Genomic DNA, 17,646 nt, shown 5'->3' with positions numbered 1-17,646 from the left:
CAATTATCAAAATTCCTTGCTGCTGGCTAAAAAATAGAAAAGTTCTTCCATAGAACCAAAGGGCTGGGATCTGAGACCTCTCTTTCCATGAAGGGCCCTTTCTGCTCTGGATTTAGGTTGGTATGACACTGGTTTCAGTTCTGGAGAAATCTGGCTTTTAATGAGAAGGATTAGCATCCTTTATTCATACTCTGGCTCACTAAACTCCCACATTGTTGTTCGAGGGAAATTACATAAAATCTTAAGTTAGATTTAAGTCTGGAGTCTTTCAAAAGAGGAAGAAGAAAAGTACTTAATATATTATATGATGTAGGTATGAGACAGATAATTATTTCCTACACACAAAAGGAATGCCAAACATTCACAAGACTCATAAGTGCACAGAAGAAAACTTAACAAGTATATATCAACAATGTTACTAATATTGCCCTCTTCTAGAAGATTAATATTTAAAATATCGAGCCATGATGCTTTTTTCTTTTTTTCATATCTTTTTATAACAGCTTTTTTTCAAAATACATGCAAAAATAGTTTTCAACATTCATTTTTGCAAATCCTTGTGTTCAAAATCTTTCCTTCCTTCCGCTTAACTCCCTCACCTAGACAGCAAGCAATTCAATGTATTAAACAGGTGCAATTCTTCTACATATATTTCCACATTTATCATGCTGCACAAGATAAATCAGATCAAAAAAGGGAGGAAAGTAAGAAAAAAAAAAGAAAAAGAAAACAATCAATAACCAAAAAACAGTAAAGTTTCAATTAAAAAGAGATGACACTTAAAACACACAGCATATAAACAAAGGAATATTATGTATTTTTTATGGAACCTGCTCTTCCAGATGCATCTTTCTTTAACACAGTCAAAAAATATGTCATTTAGTCTTTAGCATTAAACAGCAACAACAAATTAAGGGGGTATATATAATTAAGAAAAATGAGTTTTAGGTATTATGCCTCCAACTTAAGATTCGTGATGCAAGTACAAAATTTTCATTATAAAGTAAATTTAAAACTTATTCTCAATTTCTCAAAATTTCTTCCAGTCTTCAGAGTTTAAAAAAATAAATTTTAAAAGTTTTTTAAAAATTAATTTTATTTACAAGCCATAAAATAAAATCCCATCTTACCTCAGAGCAAGACTCTTTAAAGAACCTCATCTTGTTCTCTATATCTGGAGAATGGAGATGGATATCTGAGTTCAGATGCAATTGGAATCTTGTATTGAATTTCTACTTTATTTATGATTCACTATTAAATACTGCCTTGATAGCAATATAGACAGACCTATAATAAAGCAGGTTACCACTCCTTAATAGAAAGATGGACTAAATGATTGAGACATATTATTTCAGACATTGACAATCAGTGTATTTTTTGTGGTTTACTTGACTATATATGTTACAAAGGAAGGGTTTTTGGGGAGACAAGAATCTAGTGATAATAAAGCAAAAAGGAGGGAAAAAAATCATTAAAGCATTTTAAATGCATAGAAAAGAAGGTAATTCAAAGAGAAGAATAGCTTTGAAACCAATGTGCTGAAATTATTATATTTTTAAAATATGCCATACATAATAGAAATGCAATTTCATATCTTTTCAAAAGAAAAGAAAATATATCTCACTACTAATTCCTGAGTAAGTAGTAGTATGTCATCACTCCAATTTTCTCCTAGAGTAGCAAGGGTAATAAGGAACTAAAAGCCACGCACCTCTGAAATGGAATATCAAGAGGAAATAAAGCTTACTCAGGGGTTTATGGGCAAACCAAAGTGGATAATGTGAGTATAACAATGGAAAATAAGAAAATAAGAGGGATTCCAAGACACCACAAAAACAAAATACAAGATAAAATCCTTGTTTTTGGAAACAAAATATTATCAAAATACAAAAATAAAATCAGAAAAACAGAAAACACATTCACATACTCAAAAATGATTTCTTCTTCACTTAGGTAACATCCAAACAATTTCCAACATTAAAGTACAAATTGGCAATTATATATTAAATCAATTTGGAGTACAGTCATAACTAAAAACAGAACTCCTCCTGGAAGAAATTGGTTGTGAATAGGAATTTGAAGAAAGAGAAAAATCTGGAATGACAGCAAGGTAGGAAAGTCATTCAGTTCAAATAGGCGGAGTACTACTGAGTGCAAAAGTATATAGGCAGAAACAAACAAGTTGCTGGGGAGTCAGCAGATATATTTGAGAAAAGCAAAATTCAATTACCATATATTTAAAGGATCTCTGATTTTCTGAAGAAAAAAAGCAACTGACATGTATCAGAGGACTATGGTATATTCAAAATGAAACTAGCAAATAATTTTAATTGTATACAATTTTAACCAGAATCAAGTAATGAAGCTCCACTAAAACTGTAACTCATGAAGTAAGCCAAAATAAAGGAAGTTCTGTCTGGTTTGGTGCAGTATTTTGTCATTGACTTTCGTTCAGCTCCATTATGTTCCCCCCATCCACAGAGACAACCACCACAGCAGTCTCTCTCCCCCATCTTCTATTTCTCTCCTCATTGTATAATGAGCTCAGTTACTCAGGCATCCTTTTTTTCATCTATAAAGTATCATGCAAATTTCCTTTGGGATACCTTTTTTTGCCTAGGAAAAAATAATATATAATTTTCAGATTAGAGAGCAGATTTGAGGATGTTCAGTGTGTTTTCCTTAGAAAAATATATCTCAAAATGTGAAAAAATTGCTCACCTACCATTTTAAGGTCCATTGAAAACTGCCTGGGTGGTATCTCACAGTCAGCATTTTTGCCTGTTTTTTATGCATAAACTATAATCATCAGAATGGGTTTCTTACAAGCTTTGCATTTTTCCTCCAAACTTAGTTTCCTCTTAAATGTTCCAAAAATCAATAAGTCTTGGTTTTCTTTCTCTTTCCTTTGCCCATTTACTTATATGTTAAGAGTGAAACTAACTTACAGATAATTAGAAGTCAGGATAAATGGGAAAAGAAAGTCTTGATTTATACTGGCAACAGGTTCACACTATTAGGACAGACAGAAAATACAGGATTTTCCAATCACTGCAAAGGTTTTGTCTGTATAGTGGAGCATTAAACATATCTAGCCAAAGCATTTTGAAAATATATGTTGAATTATGACCAGTCCATATTTAAAAGAGATATAAACCTGAGATTTTATTGCTCATATTAAATTTATCATTAAAAATAAATTAAAATTAAAATAAAATTAAAATCATTAAAAAGGTAGAAATTAATTAAGTACATATTATGGACCAGGCTTTATAAATTCAAAACTCACTACTAGGTGTACAAAACCTAGGAACCAAGGAATAAAAATTAAGTATTACTTAATAAAGTTATTCTTAAGTCTTATTATTATAACTTAATCAAGTTATTCTTAGGTTAGTTCTTTGAAATATTACTTTCCTAACTGTATATACAAAAAATATTTATAGCAGCTCTTTTCTTAGAGGAAAATATTGGAAAATAAGGAGATGTTCATCAATTGGGGAATGATTGAATTAATTGTGATATGTAATGATGATGATTATGTAGATTATTATCTACAAGAAATGATGAGCAGGATGCTCTCAGAAAAACCCATAAAGTCCTCTATGTTGTCAAATAAAGTGAAATGTGTACAAAGTAATCAATGTTGTGCAATGATCAGTTGTGGATGACTGCTATTTTCAGCAATACAATGATACAAGACTACTCTGAAGAACATATGATGAAAAATACTATCTATACCCAAAGAAAGAAATGATTGTGCCTGAATACAGATGGAAGAATATTTTTTTTCCATAGGAGATTGGGGGAGATCTATATTTTCTTTTACAATATAACTTTTATTAAAATGTTTTGCATAACTTCACATGTGTCTTCGCAATGGAGGTAGGGTGATGAGGAAGGTAGAGAATCCGGATCTCAGACTTTTAAAAACAAATGTAAAAAACTGTTCTACATGTTTCATCTTCTACATGGAAAATAAAAATATTACATATGTGTGTATGTGCATGTATATATGTATAAACTTTTCTTCTTGGCTCTGACAATTATTTTGTAAAAAAATTCTGCTTGAGAACTGGTTATTATGAGCAACTCCCTGAAACTATTAAATTAATATTCATTAATTCAAAGTTATGAATATCATAGACTCAAAAGATCATAGATTTAGAGTGGGAAGTCACTGGATATCATGTAATGCAATCTGTTGATTTTATAGATGAGAAACTATAAGTCCCAGAAAAGTTGATTGATTTGCCCAATGACTGACTAGAAGCAAGAATCAAAGGTGTGGTTTATTTCCAGATCTTCAGACTTCAGCTGCACTGCATCACACTGAATGAATGAATGAATGAAGATCCATGGAAGAGACATTTTTTTAAATATTGGTGTACTGGATATACATTATATTTAACATTAATTTTTTTAAAATTCTGTCTAGTGACATAAATGGTTTCCCCTGTAGTTTGTGGAGGATTGCTTGTATCGTTTGGTATAAGATTTATTAAAAAAAAAAAAAAAACTAAATCCTAGAAAATGATAGATAGAAGATAGACAGATGATCAATAGAAGATAAGAACTAGTAAAGATAGTTCTACTATCCTCTGAAATGATCAGAACATATATGGAGCATTGATTTCAGGGCTAAGCCACATTTCATGAAAGACAAGAAATAAGTTTAGAGAACATCTAGACGGCAACTAGAATGAAGATTCTGTGAGATGAAAATCTTCTGAAGAAATTGAGTTTGTTAGTCTAGTAAAAAGACCAAGGGAAACATGAAAGTTCTTCTCAAATAATTGAAGTGCTTTCCCTGAGAGTTTCACTAGTTTTGGTTGACTCCAGAGGGTAAAGAACACCGTACAGTTTGTAGAAGCACCAAAGATGTAGACAGACTTTCCTGTGACCTAAAAGAATTCCAAACTAAAATGGGCAGCTTTCCCCTTATTAAAAGTCATTTTTCAGGTATGCTAGAGGAGGGGGTGGGAAATTCTTTTTCAAAAACCATTGGTCAGAAAACTTCAAAGGTCGTTTTCATCTCTAAGAGTCTAAGCTACTATGTTTTAATTTTAAAATAATAACAATAAAAATCAACTACTCAGGTTTTCTTTTTTGTGTGAATTTTTCAACTGACATTTTCTCAAGAACCTTGGACTTCTTCCCTATAATCATGGAATTAAAAACGTCTAGATCGGTCCCTATTTGAAGCACACAAATATTGATTGTGCAAATATTTTTAGAAGAATTACACATTTTTAACCTTATTGTATTACTTGTTATCTAGGGGAGGAAGGAAGAGAGGAGGGAAAAAGAAAAAAATTGAAACACAATATTTTGTAAGGATTAATGTTAAAAACTATCTTTGCTTGTATTTAAAAAAAAAGCTTTTGTAAAAAAAATTAAAAATAATTTTTCCATTTCCAAATCTAAAAAAAAAGTACTGATAAAATATAAACTAAGGAATAATTATAAAAAGAATTGTGTTTCTTGTGTTCATACTGCATACCATATAAAAATAACTGAAAGGAATTGGAAATTTTAAATTTAAAGACAAGAAGACTTAGAGGTTGCTATAATTGCTATCTTCAAATATTTGAAGGACTGTCATCTGAAAGATAGATTGAAAAAAATTGCCCCAGAAAGCAGAAATAGGAGAAATAGATGGAATTTGTTAATAGGTAAAATATAAGAAAAATTTCTGACAACCTGTTCAAAAGTTCTGGGAGGAATCAATTAGGCAATTATTGAAATCCCTTATAGAAGGAAGTCTTTCTACCACAAAATGGATAACTTTTTCTAGGGAAAGTGAGGGTCTATATAATTTTAAAAAAAAGTCTTTCAATAAAATTTAGAATGGAATTCTTTATAAAATGTAGTTTCATGCAAATGTTTGTAAATATTGCTATTTTTTAAACTGTAGCATAAATTGTATAGAATGGCAATGGCATTGGTAAAATATCTTATGGTCATGCTTTTATTTTGGGACCTTTCTTTCTTCCTGATTAATGGATAGAGTGCTGAACATCAGTATTGAAATCTGACCTTAGTGTTCCAAATCATTATTGATCAAAGAAATGCAAATTAAGACAACTCGGAGATATCACTATATACCTCTCACAATGACTAAAATGACAGGAAAAAATAATGACGAATGTTGGAGGGGATGTAGGAAAACTGAGACTCTGATACATTACTGGTGGAGTTGTGAAAGAATCCGGCCATTCTGAAGCGCAATCAGGAACTATGCTCAAAAAGTTGTCAAACTGTGCATACCCTTTGATCTAGCAGTGTTTCTACTGGGTTTATATCCCAAAGAGATCTTAAAGATGTGCAAAAATGTTTGTGGAAGCCCTCTTTGTAGTGGCAAGAAACTGGAAATTGAACGGGTGTCCATCAATTGGGGAATGGCTGAATAAATCATAGGATATGAATGTTATGGAATATTATTGTTCTGTTAGAAATGACCAGCAGGATGATCTTAGAGAGGCTTGGAGAGACATGAACTGATGCTAAGTGAAACGAGCAGAACCAAGAGATCATTATACACAGTAACAAGAAGACTTTACAACGATCAATTCTGATGGACGTGACTCTCTTCAATATTGAGATGACTCAAACAGTTCCACTTGTTCAGTGATGAAGAGAGCCATCTACACTCAGAGAGAGAATTGTGGGAACAGTGTGGACCACAACATAGCATTCTCATTCTCTCTGTTGTTATTTGCTTGCATTGTGTTTTCTTTCTCAGTTTTTCCTTTTCTTCCTTCTTGATCTGATTTTTCTTGCACAACAAAATAACTGTATAAATATGTATACATATATTGGATTTAACATGTATTTCAACATATTTAAAATGTATTGGACTACCTGCCAGCTAGGGGAGGGAGTAGGGGCAAGGAAGGAAAAATTTGCAACAAAAGGTTATGCAAGGGTCAATGTTTGAAAAATTACCCATGCATATGCTTTGTAAATAAAAAGCTTTAATTAAAAAGGAAAGAAAGAAAGAAATCTTACCTCAGACACTTAATAGTTGTGTAACTTTGGGCAAGGCCTTTAACTTTGTCTCAATTTTCTCAGTGGTAAAATGGGGATAATAATAGCATCTATTTTACAGCATTGTTATGAGGATCCAATAATATAATGTATGTAAAGTACAGAATAAAAGAAACTCAAAAGAAATATGAAATATGCAAACTTAGAGAATCCACCCCAAATGTTTACATGGACTATTTGTGTCTGACCTGTGTAGAGCATTCGAAGCTTGAATTGTTCTGCTCAGTCACAGTTGGACACATATTAATTGACTCTAAGACAGTGATGTCATTTTGGTCTTCCTTGAGAACAAAGGACAACAACCAATCAACCAACCAAGCCTAACACATAATAGATGCTTAATAAATGCTTAAAAAAAGGGGGGGGGAGGATCAATATATCAATATAAGTGAACACATAAAAAGTTTTTAACTTGTAATTCAAGAAGTATAATCTTAGGAGAAATCATAGGAACATAAACAGTTTTTTTTTTAATTTCCTCCCATTTCATTTCATTTGAATAAATTTAATTTGTGCTACCATGGATGCAAAGTAACTGAGACTTTAAAGAGGAAAAAAACATAAACAAATAAGCATGTGTAGAACTGAATATTAGCTGTAGGAAATAGGTGTCTCCTCTCTGTATCTGCTTTTCCCTTACCTTGTTGAATGAGATACCAAGAATTTGGCTCAGGACAGCAACAGGAATAGAGGAAAGAGATGGAGGGATGTCAGAAAGCAACTAGCTTAAACTCAAAGTCAGAGAGAAAAGGAAGAGCACGATAATAACAGAACTGTTCCTTGTCAAACTGCCTGCTGAGGTTACTCATCCTGTCCTATAATGAGCTAGTTCAAAGCAGGAATCAGCAACCAGACATCTAAGACTAGGGAAAATACAACTCTCTTGAGTTTCAGAATGGACTAGATCTTGAACTTCACACTCTAGTATGATCCAAAGTCTGTAGTTTCTACCTGAGGACCAATTTTATAAATATGAATATCTTGTAGAAACTGATGTTAAACTCTTTTGGGTGATTGAAGAATCATCATATATCTTTTCTGGCATTCTTGATTCTAAATTAATTCTTTGCTGAGAAGAATTTCATGGAGTTTGAAGAATTGTATACTAATAGCTATTCATGAAATGATTTTATTATCCAGGTTTCAAGCTGGGCATTTGTGTAAGACTGTCTTCTACATGTAGAGAATGATTACCTGATCTTCCCTGATTGGTGGGACAGAAATGGTACAGGCTGAAGAAAAAATTATTTTTTCCTAATTAAAAAAAAATTGGGGGGAAACAATACCTACAATTTGAAGCTCTCTTTATGGAAAAATCCCTGGAGAGGGAAAGAAAGACTACAGATAGAATCCAGCATGTCAATGAGCAGACACTTTCAATATATGCCTATTTCCAACTTGTCATACTAGAGACCTCTGGGAATTTCCCCTTGAATGTGATTTAGGAGTCTTTCAGTTGTGCCTAAATATCTCTCTCATAATGGAAGAGCTAATTCCTTATGTATATTCTGTGGTATAATTTTTCTTGAGTTCTATTTGCTATCAGTTCTTTTAAATGGATATATTTATTATTTGTAATTGTGATGGTCTTTGTTTAAGTGTATTCCATGGCGGAGGGAGGGAAGCCTTTGAATAAAGCTTGGGACATTCCTTTCCCCATTAATAGAAAGTGACTAGAAAAAGTAGTTTTAAGCTAAATTTTTTTTCTAGATTAACAATATTTTAAAAGGCATATAGATATAATTCTAGTCTGATAATCTCTCCCTGGGAAAAAAGAACATCCCACTTCATGGCCCCTCTAGGTAGAAAGTCTCCTTGAAAGAGTACATGGAATTACAGAGAAATCAATTCACTTTTACCTATGAACAAGATTTAAATAGACCCTGGAAGATATTCATATAACTGACAAGGCAATATGTATCTCCTCCATTTCATTATTCATTCTGTCGGCTGTTATGATATATTATTCATTGACTGATGTATTGTAAGAGGAAATGTTATATGTAATATCAAAGCATGCTAGTCTGCTCCTGTATAAAGCTATTATCAATAGGCCATAAACATGACTAAGGCTCACTGAAATAGATCTAGAGTCCTAGCTTATCCCCATTACATACAATATTTGCTGATAGTTTTAGGTAAATTTATTTTATCAATTTAAGGAAAAATCCATTTATATCAATACTTTCAAGTGTTTTTAATAGAAATGAGTGTTTTATTTTATCAAAAGGTTTCTTAATATAATCATGATTTTTAAAAAAATTATTATTGATATTATCAGATATGTTAATAGTTTTGCTTATGTTATGTCATCCTTGCATTGCTAGTATATATCCTGTTTGGTCATAATCATATAAAGGAAAATGCTATCTGTATCCAGAGAAAGAACTGATAAGTAGATTTACATATAGGATGTTTTTACACACACACACACACACACACACACACACAGATTTATACCTAATAGTAACTTTCTCTATGTCAGGGGGGAGAAAGAGGGAAGGGAGAAAAAAGGGGAAAAAAGAAAGTTACATAAAACTTTATTATATATTTAAAAGGAATAGCAAGTTAAAAGGAATTTGCAGTTTAATCTACAATCATCTTTTTTTCTATTACTGCTAAAGTTCAGAACAAAATAAATAATTTTTTTTAAAAAATAGAACTAGGTCTGCTTTATTGAAAATAACCAAACTCATAAAGGGATCAAAATATCCAAATTCACCATGTACATTTCCATTGTGCTGGGAAAATTGTCATTTTCTAAATAATTATTAACTTTAAATAGTGAGAATTGAAATACATGTGACCAAATCACAAGAATTCATTATTTGCATTAATTGGGATCTAGCAAATTGTAAAAAGGGTCAAGATTAAGTCAAGATGGCAAAATGATAGAAAGCAATTCAATGAGTTCTCTTTCACTGCATCTTCCTTAAAGATTTTTTAAATCCACTGGAAAAAAAAATCATGGTGGGGAAATTAAAACAAACAAAAACCTCAATAAGTTATCTGCCCAATAGAAATACACACAGTGAAATGTGTCTAAACTAGGAACCCAGTCTAATCAGGAGTATGCCATATATAAGTAATACAGCTGTGCACTAGGACAAAACAACCCTCCCAGACTTACATCAGCACACCACCAGACATTTTGGTCATTATGACAGAAACAAATATGAATTGGCAAATCTGTTATTCATCTCTCAGTTCTTACTCATAGGTCCAAGGTAGACGGAGAAGAGGATCTGTTCCTAGATATAAAGTTCTTGGGTAGGGAGAACCTGATCAAAGAAAGAAAGGGGAAAAGAGCAAGGAAAGGAGAAAGTTCAGAATCCAGTAGAAGCAATGGTGTAGCTCAAACTTCAAGCATAGAACAAGATTTCCAGAATCTAGTCCAGCCTGCAAAGAAATAATCAAGGTGGCACCCAGAACAAATGATTGCAGAACAAAGGAACTCTACAATTCTATCAGTCTGAACCAACAGAGCTTTCCAGTTAGCTGATAGAGGTAACCACCAGCATTTATTTTTCTTCAGACTCAAACCCAGGTTAGGAATTTACAGAACTCAGACCAGCAATCCATACTTTACTTTGGATCAAAACACTTTGAAAGCACTAAAAGCTTAGATTTCCCCAGACAGTTCCTGAGATCCTGGAATAATACAATCTCAATATCCCCAAAAGTAGCAGCAATATTACTCCAGTTCTTTCCTCTAAAAGTACCATAAAGCCCAGCCTTAACAAGAAGTAAAAAGTCAGGAAGCAGGCTAGAAGAAAAAACACACACACACACACACACACACACACACACACACACACACACACACGGATTCCTACCTTAAAGACTTTTATGGTAGCAGGGCAGTTCAAGAAACAAAAACAGAAGAGAATAATTCCAAAATTTCTACAAGCAAAACCTCAGAGAAAAATATATCAGGTAAAAATTCAGCTATAGCTTCTGGAAGAGAACAAGCAAGAATATTTTTTGTTTGAAAAAATTTTATAGATGAAATGAGAATACTTGAAGAAAAATGGAAAAATCAATGAGAGCTACTGGAAAAAAAACAATTTGAAAGGATATATAACACCTTAGTATAAGAGGTAAAAATGTTGCCCAAGCAACAAACTCTCTGAAATTTAGAATGGACCAAATCTATAACTAACTTATAGTTTAAACAATTGTTCTGGAAAATAGATCAGAAGAAAAATATTTTAAAATCATTGAACTGCCTGAACATTGAAAGAAAGAAACAAAGAAAGAAAGCATTTTCAACCTATTTTAAGAAGCTTCAAAAGGAAGTTGTCCAAACCTCTTAGAACCAGAGGAAAAATGGAAATAGAAAGTCACTAGTTATTCTTAAAAGAAAATTATTGGGAATATCATAACCAAAATCTAGAAGTGAAGATAAAAATTAAAAGAAAAGAAAAATCAAAAGGAACTAAAAGAGAATAAACTGCCTATATTCATAGATAAGGAAATGATATGTCCTCTCTGAATCCTAGCATCATTAGGGGCTATAGAGACCAATCATCAGACAAGATCTTATAGTAGCTCTATTATGTCTTGATGATTTTTTAAAAAAAAATAGTTGAGAGAGAAAGAGGAATACTGGGAAGGGGGAGAAGGGAAAGCAGATCAAGAACAATTATCTCCCATGCTCAAATAGACATCTATACAAACAAAGAGAAAAGGATGAGGGTAAACTAACATTTACTACACTCTCATTAAGATTAGTCAAAAGAGAGAATACACATACACACAATTTGGTACAGACATACATTTCATTCAAAAGGAAAATAGAAGGGGAAGGAGAAGAGGCAGGGAGAATGAAAGGGGAAGTAGAGAAATAGACAGGGAGAGAAAAAGAAAAAAGAGAGAAAGAGAGAGAAAAAAGGAGGGAGGGAAGAGGAGAGAGGGAAAAGAAAAGAAAAGGGGGGAAAGAAAGATGGGGAGAGGGGGAGAAGGGGATAAATTTAAGGGAGAAATTAATCCTGGACAAAAAAAAAACTTTAAGAATATATAAAAATATTTAAAACTCTTATTGAGGTGATTTAAAAAGGAATTAGAAGGGATAATAATAAATTGAGGAATATATGCATGTTATAGTATTTGAATGTGATGAAGTATCATTGTGTTCTTAAGGACCAACAACCATAATTCCAAAAGAAACAGTAGTGGCCAATGTGGAAAATTATTTTGATTGACACTGTATGGGTTTTTTTTCTTGTTCTCTCAAATTGAAGTGGGAAGATTAGAAAGAGATGGAAAAAGAAGGTAGATTTTCACTGATTAAAAAAAATGCTAAAAGAAGTTAGGGTTATACCAAGATAAGATCAAAATGGGTCCATGATTTAGGCATAAAGAGGGAGATAATAAATAGATTAGAGGAACAGAGGATAATCTACCTCTCAGACTTGTGGAGGAGGAAGGAATTTATGACCAGAGGAGAACTAGAGATCATTATTGATCACAAAATAGAAGATTTTGATTACATCAAACTAAAAAGTTTCTGTACAAATAATACTAATGCAAACAAGATTAGAAGGGAAGTAACAAATTGGGAAAATATTTTTAAAAACAAAGGTTCTGACAAAGGTCTCATTTCCAAAATATATAGAGAACTGACCATAGTTTATAAGAAACCAAACCATTCTCCAATTGATAAATGGTCAAAGGATATGAACAGACAATTCTCAGAGGAAGAAATTGAAACTATATCCACTCACATGAAAGAGTGTTCCAAATCACTACTGATCAGAGAAATGCAAATTAAGACCACTCTGAGATACCACTACACACCTGTCAGATTGGCTAAGATGACAGGAACAAATAATGACAAATGTTGGAGGGGATGTGGGGAAATTGGGACACTAATACATTGCTGGTGGAGTTGTGAAAGAATCCAGCCATTCTGGAGAGCAATCTGGAATTATGCCCAAAAAGTTATCAAACTGTGCATACCCTTTGACCCAGCAGCGCTACTACTGGGATTATATCCCAAAGAAATACTAAAGAGCGGAAAGAGACATATATGTGCCAAAATGTTTGTGGCAGCTCTTTTTGTTGTAGCTAGAAACTGGAAGATGAATGGATGTCCATCAGTTGGAGAATGGTTGGGTAAATTGTGGTATATGAAAGCTATGGAATATTATTGCTCAGTAAGAAATGACCAGCAGGAGGAATACAGAGAGGGTTGGAGAGACTTAAATCAACTGATGCTGAGTGAAATGAGCAGAACCAGAAGATCACTGTATACTTCAACAACGATACTGTATGAGGATGTATTCTGATGGAAGTGGAAATCTTCAACATAAAGAAGATCCAACTCACTTCCAGTTGATCAATGATGGACAGAGGTAGATACACCCAGAGAAGAAACACTGGGAGGGGAATGTAAATTGTTAGCACTAATATCTGTCTGCCCAGGTTGCATGTACCTTCGGATTCTAATGTTTATTGTGCAACAAGAAAATGATATTCACACACATGTATTGTACTTAGACTATATTGTAACACATGTAAAATGTATGGTATTGCCTGTCGTCGGGGGGAGGGAATAAGGGAGGGGGGGGTAATTTGGAAAAATGAATACAAGGGATAATATTATAAAATATATATATATATATATATATATAATAAAAAAAAATTAAAAAAAAAAAAAAAAAAAAGAAGTTAGGGTTAGCCAGTAGGTACAGGGTTTTAAATAAATAGTAGAATGCTACCTCTTGACACCTCTTGACAAGGCAATGATACCTCATTGACTGCAGTTACTTAATACTTCCATCAGAGTGAGTTACTCACAAACCTTTTTAAAAAACATGGGACGCTTCAGTGAATGACTTCCAATTTTACCTGGTAATTAAATGGGATTTGATGATCACCAGAGAATTTTTATAAATTCAGAACCCCTGACTTCAAATCCAGAACTCTTTCTTCTATATCATATTATTTTCACATAAGATAACTCACTTTGTCCTTGTTTCCACTTCCAAACCACTAGTCAAATATTAAAATAGTCTATAAAATTGAGAAGCCTATTTGAGGACATATGGTGATCCCATACTTTTACCAAGAGCAAAAAACATTCACATTAGCAACAACAACAACAACAAAAAAAAAATTTGCAGATTCCTGAGGTCTCATACCTATTATAGCCATCAGCATTTCTATATATTACTGACAAAGCCCATTAGCAAGAGATAAATAAATTCCATTTTAAATTACTGTAAATAAAATAAAACACTTGAGAGTCTACCTGTCAAGAAAAATCCAAGAACTATATGAACACAATACAAAATATTTCTCACACAAATGAAGTCAGATCTATAGAATTGGAAAAATATCAATTGCTCACAGGTAGGCTAAGCTAATACAATAAAAATGACACAATTCTGCCTAAATCAATCTACTTTTTCAGTATTATACTAATCAAATTGCCCAAAAAAATTTCATAGAAGTAGAAAAATAATAACAAAATTCATCCAGAACAATTAAAGGTCAAAAATATCAAAGGAATTAATGGGGAAAAATACAAAGGATAGCCTGATGATTATTCTGCTGAAATCTCCAGATCTCCAGAAAGCTAACCAGAACATTACAATAAATGGCCAAAGGATATGGAAAAGACAATTTTCAGATGATGAAATTAAAGCCATCTATAGTTATATGAAAAAAGTTCTAACTTACTATTGATTAGAGAAATGCAAATTAAAACAACTCCGAGGTACCACCTCATACTTCTCAGATTGGCTAAGATGACAGGAAAAGAGAATGGTAAAGATTGAAGGAGGTGTGGGAAAACTGGGACACTAATGCATTGTTGGTGGAGTTGTGAAATGATCCAACCATTCTGAAGAACAATTTGGAACTAAGCTCAAAGGGCTATAAAACTGTGCATACCCTTTGACTCAGCATGCCATTACTGGGTCTCCATCCCAAGGAAATCTTAAAGGAGGGGAAAGGAGCCACATGTATAAAAATATTTGTAGCAGCTCTTTTAGTGGTAGCAAAGAATTGGAAAAGGAGTGGATATCCATCAATTGGGTAATGGCTGACCAAGTTGTGATACATAAAGGTAATGTAAAATTATTGTTCTATGAAAAAATGGTGAATAAGCTGACTATAGAAAGACCTGGAGAGATTTACATGAACTGTGTTGAGCAAAGCATGCAGAACCAGGAATACACTGTATACAATAACAGCAAGAATGTGTGATGATAAACTACGAAAGGTTTGATTCTTCTCACTGGTTCAGTGATCCAAAGCAATCCCAATAGACTTTGGACAGAAAATGCCATCTGCATCCAGAAAATAATTAAGGAGACAATGTAAATCAACACAGCCTATGCTCACATCTTTTTTTCTGATTTTTTAAAATCTCTCCTATAGATTTTCCCTTTTGCTCTGATTTTTCTCTCCCAACATGATCCATAAAGTAATGTGTATTAAAGATAAATGAATTTACTTTAAAAATAGTAATTTAGAGCACTTTTTCATATGACTATAAGAAATAGAGCTTTGATTACTTCATCTGAAAAATTCCTATTCATAACTTGAATAATTTATCAATTAAGGAATGATGGATATTCTTATAAATTTGACAGTTCTCTATATATTTGATTACATTAGGGGTTTTTTTGCCTTTTTTTAGTTCTCTATACATTTGAGAAATGAGGCCTTTATCAGAGAGATTTTCTATAAAAAATTTCCTAGTTTTCTGTTTTTCTTCAAATCTTAATTTGATTTTGCTTGTATAAAATCTTTTTAATATAATCAATCTATATATAGTGTTGACCATTATGTCTCAGGTTTCACTTTATGCCTCTCTATATCCAATCAGAATAATGTCCTTGTTGTCAGTTAGTAACTATATATTTGTTTCTTAAGAATTTTCATTCAAATCAGAGATCTTCCTTTATTTTTAAATATCCTTGACAATATGGTCTCCAGCTATCTGTCCAGATTCCTTTGTTGTTACTTTCTTCTGCGCTCTTTAGATCCCACTAAACTGATCTTCTCTATATGCCTCAAAAACCACAGTCCCTCTTCCATTTTTATGCCTTCCCACTAGTGGTCCTTTGTGCCTATAACATCTGCTTCACAGAATCCCTCTATTCCATCAAAATGCAACTGAAACATCGCTTTTTTATGTGAAGTCTTTCTGATCATGCCAACAATACTGCTTCTTCCTTACCCCCAACCAATTTGTACTTAATTTATTCATACTTATTCCATAAGTATGTCTAAATATATTTCAAGGATAGGGATTTTTTCCTTCTTTGTGTTTTTAGACCCACTGCCTCATAGAATGGTATATAAGAGATTCTTATTCTTAATAGCTATACATACTTATTAATAGATTGATAGACTTATTACCAATCTCTAATAAAGCAATCCAAAAAGAATTAACTATATCTCTTATAAGGAGGAGCCAAAAAAATATTTGATGGGTAAAAATTTAAAAAAGACTGGGAATCAGGATGTTTGGATTCTAGTTTTGGCTATTTCACTTAAGTAGATATGTAATCTTCATTGTCTCTAGGAGTCTCATATGTAAAATGAGATGGTTGGATTAAGTGTCTTTGGATTCAGGTCCTAGCCAGATCTATCATCTTTAAATTCAGAAATATTTCTGAATCTCAGTAATTTGATAAGTTATCATCTAATGTAATTGAGGTATTACCCAATATTGTGTAAAAGTCTTATAAGGCCTGCTTTGTGGAAAATTCACACAGAGTATCTGGTTCAGTTCTCTGTGTCAAATGAAATATCCTACTGAAATAAACCAGCCAGGATTTATTTGAGTTTTATCAAAGCTTTTTGTAGTTTTATCTCCAGTGCCCGACACTGTTTGCATGTTGGAATACCCCTGCTGTAAGGTTGCTTTGAGTTTCATCGTCAGTCTGTTTCGATGTAGCAAAGAAAATGATGGTATTTCATAAATACTGTTCAACTTGTAGACTGACATCTCTGAGTTTTTAAAATATCTAGTAATTTTTCTCTATTACATTTGATATAGATAGATTTGATTATGAATCATCACATACCTGTATAATGAAATAATCCAAAAATTAAAGAAGTCTTCAGAATATGAATGTTTAACTTATGAATATCTTGTTTATATATAGAATTGGCTACCATGACATAGGTCTTGCTTCAAGTCACTCTCCACCGAATAGAGGCCCTTCCTTGCTGCTAAATCAATAAATATAGCTTTAGATGGTTTTGGTTTTGGTTTTTATAATTGCCACCCCAAGACAAATACCTTCCTTTTTCACTCTCCAAGATGATTGAGAAAGCTGGATTTAATATATGTTATTATGACTATAACAAAAAGGAGAGATGTTCTCAGCATTCAGAGTTAGAACTTAGAACACGTCCCCATGGACACAATGTGATTACCATAAAGTTGTTTTAGATCTAAAAATTCTTTTGCTACTATAGATCTACCATATTATGAATAAAATCAGTTTTTTATAAGTTAGCCTAGGAACTTTACATCATTTAAGACATTTTTTTTTACTATGGAAAAACATTTTTAGTCTCAAATATCTCACTTCAGTTCAGCCCCCAAAATATTTGTTAAATTTCTATTTT

At 32.5% G+C, this 17,646-nt stretch overlaps 1 protein-coding gene across 1 annotated transcript in view; it reads right to left on the bottom strand.

Moving 5' to 3' along the window:
* The window catches only part of EMB (embigin), a 120,983-nt gene extending 103,605 nt beyond the window's left edge, over positions 1-17,378 (bottom strand). Inside the window, exon 1 of the mRNA XM_074282551.1 lies at positions 17,097-17,378. Coding sequence (XP_074138652.1) covers positions 17,097-17,190 — 94 coding nt within the window. The 5' untranslated portion in view covers positions 17,191-17,378. The remainder of the gene's footprint in view (positions 1-17,096) is intronic.
* Between the last annotated feature and the right edge of the window lie 268 nt (positions 17,379-17,646).

The sequence above is a fragment of the Sminthopsis crassicaudata genome, chromosome 1 (genome assembly GCF_048593235.1).
Source record: "Sminthopsis crassicaudata isolate SCR6 chromosome 1, ASM4859323v1, whole genome shotgun sequence".
Classification (NCBI taxonomy): Eukaryota; Metazoa; Chordata; class Mammalia; order Dasyuromorphia; family Dasyuridae; genus Sminthopsis; species Sminthopsis crassicaudata.
This window is presented reverse-complemented; position numbering and strand designations above follow the sequence as displayed.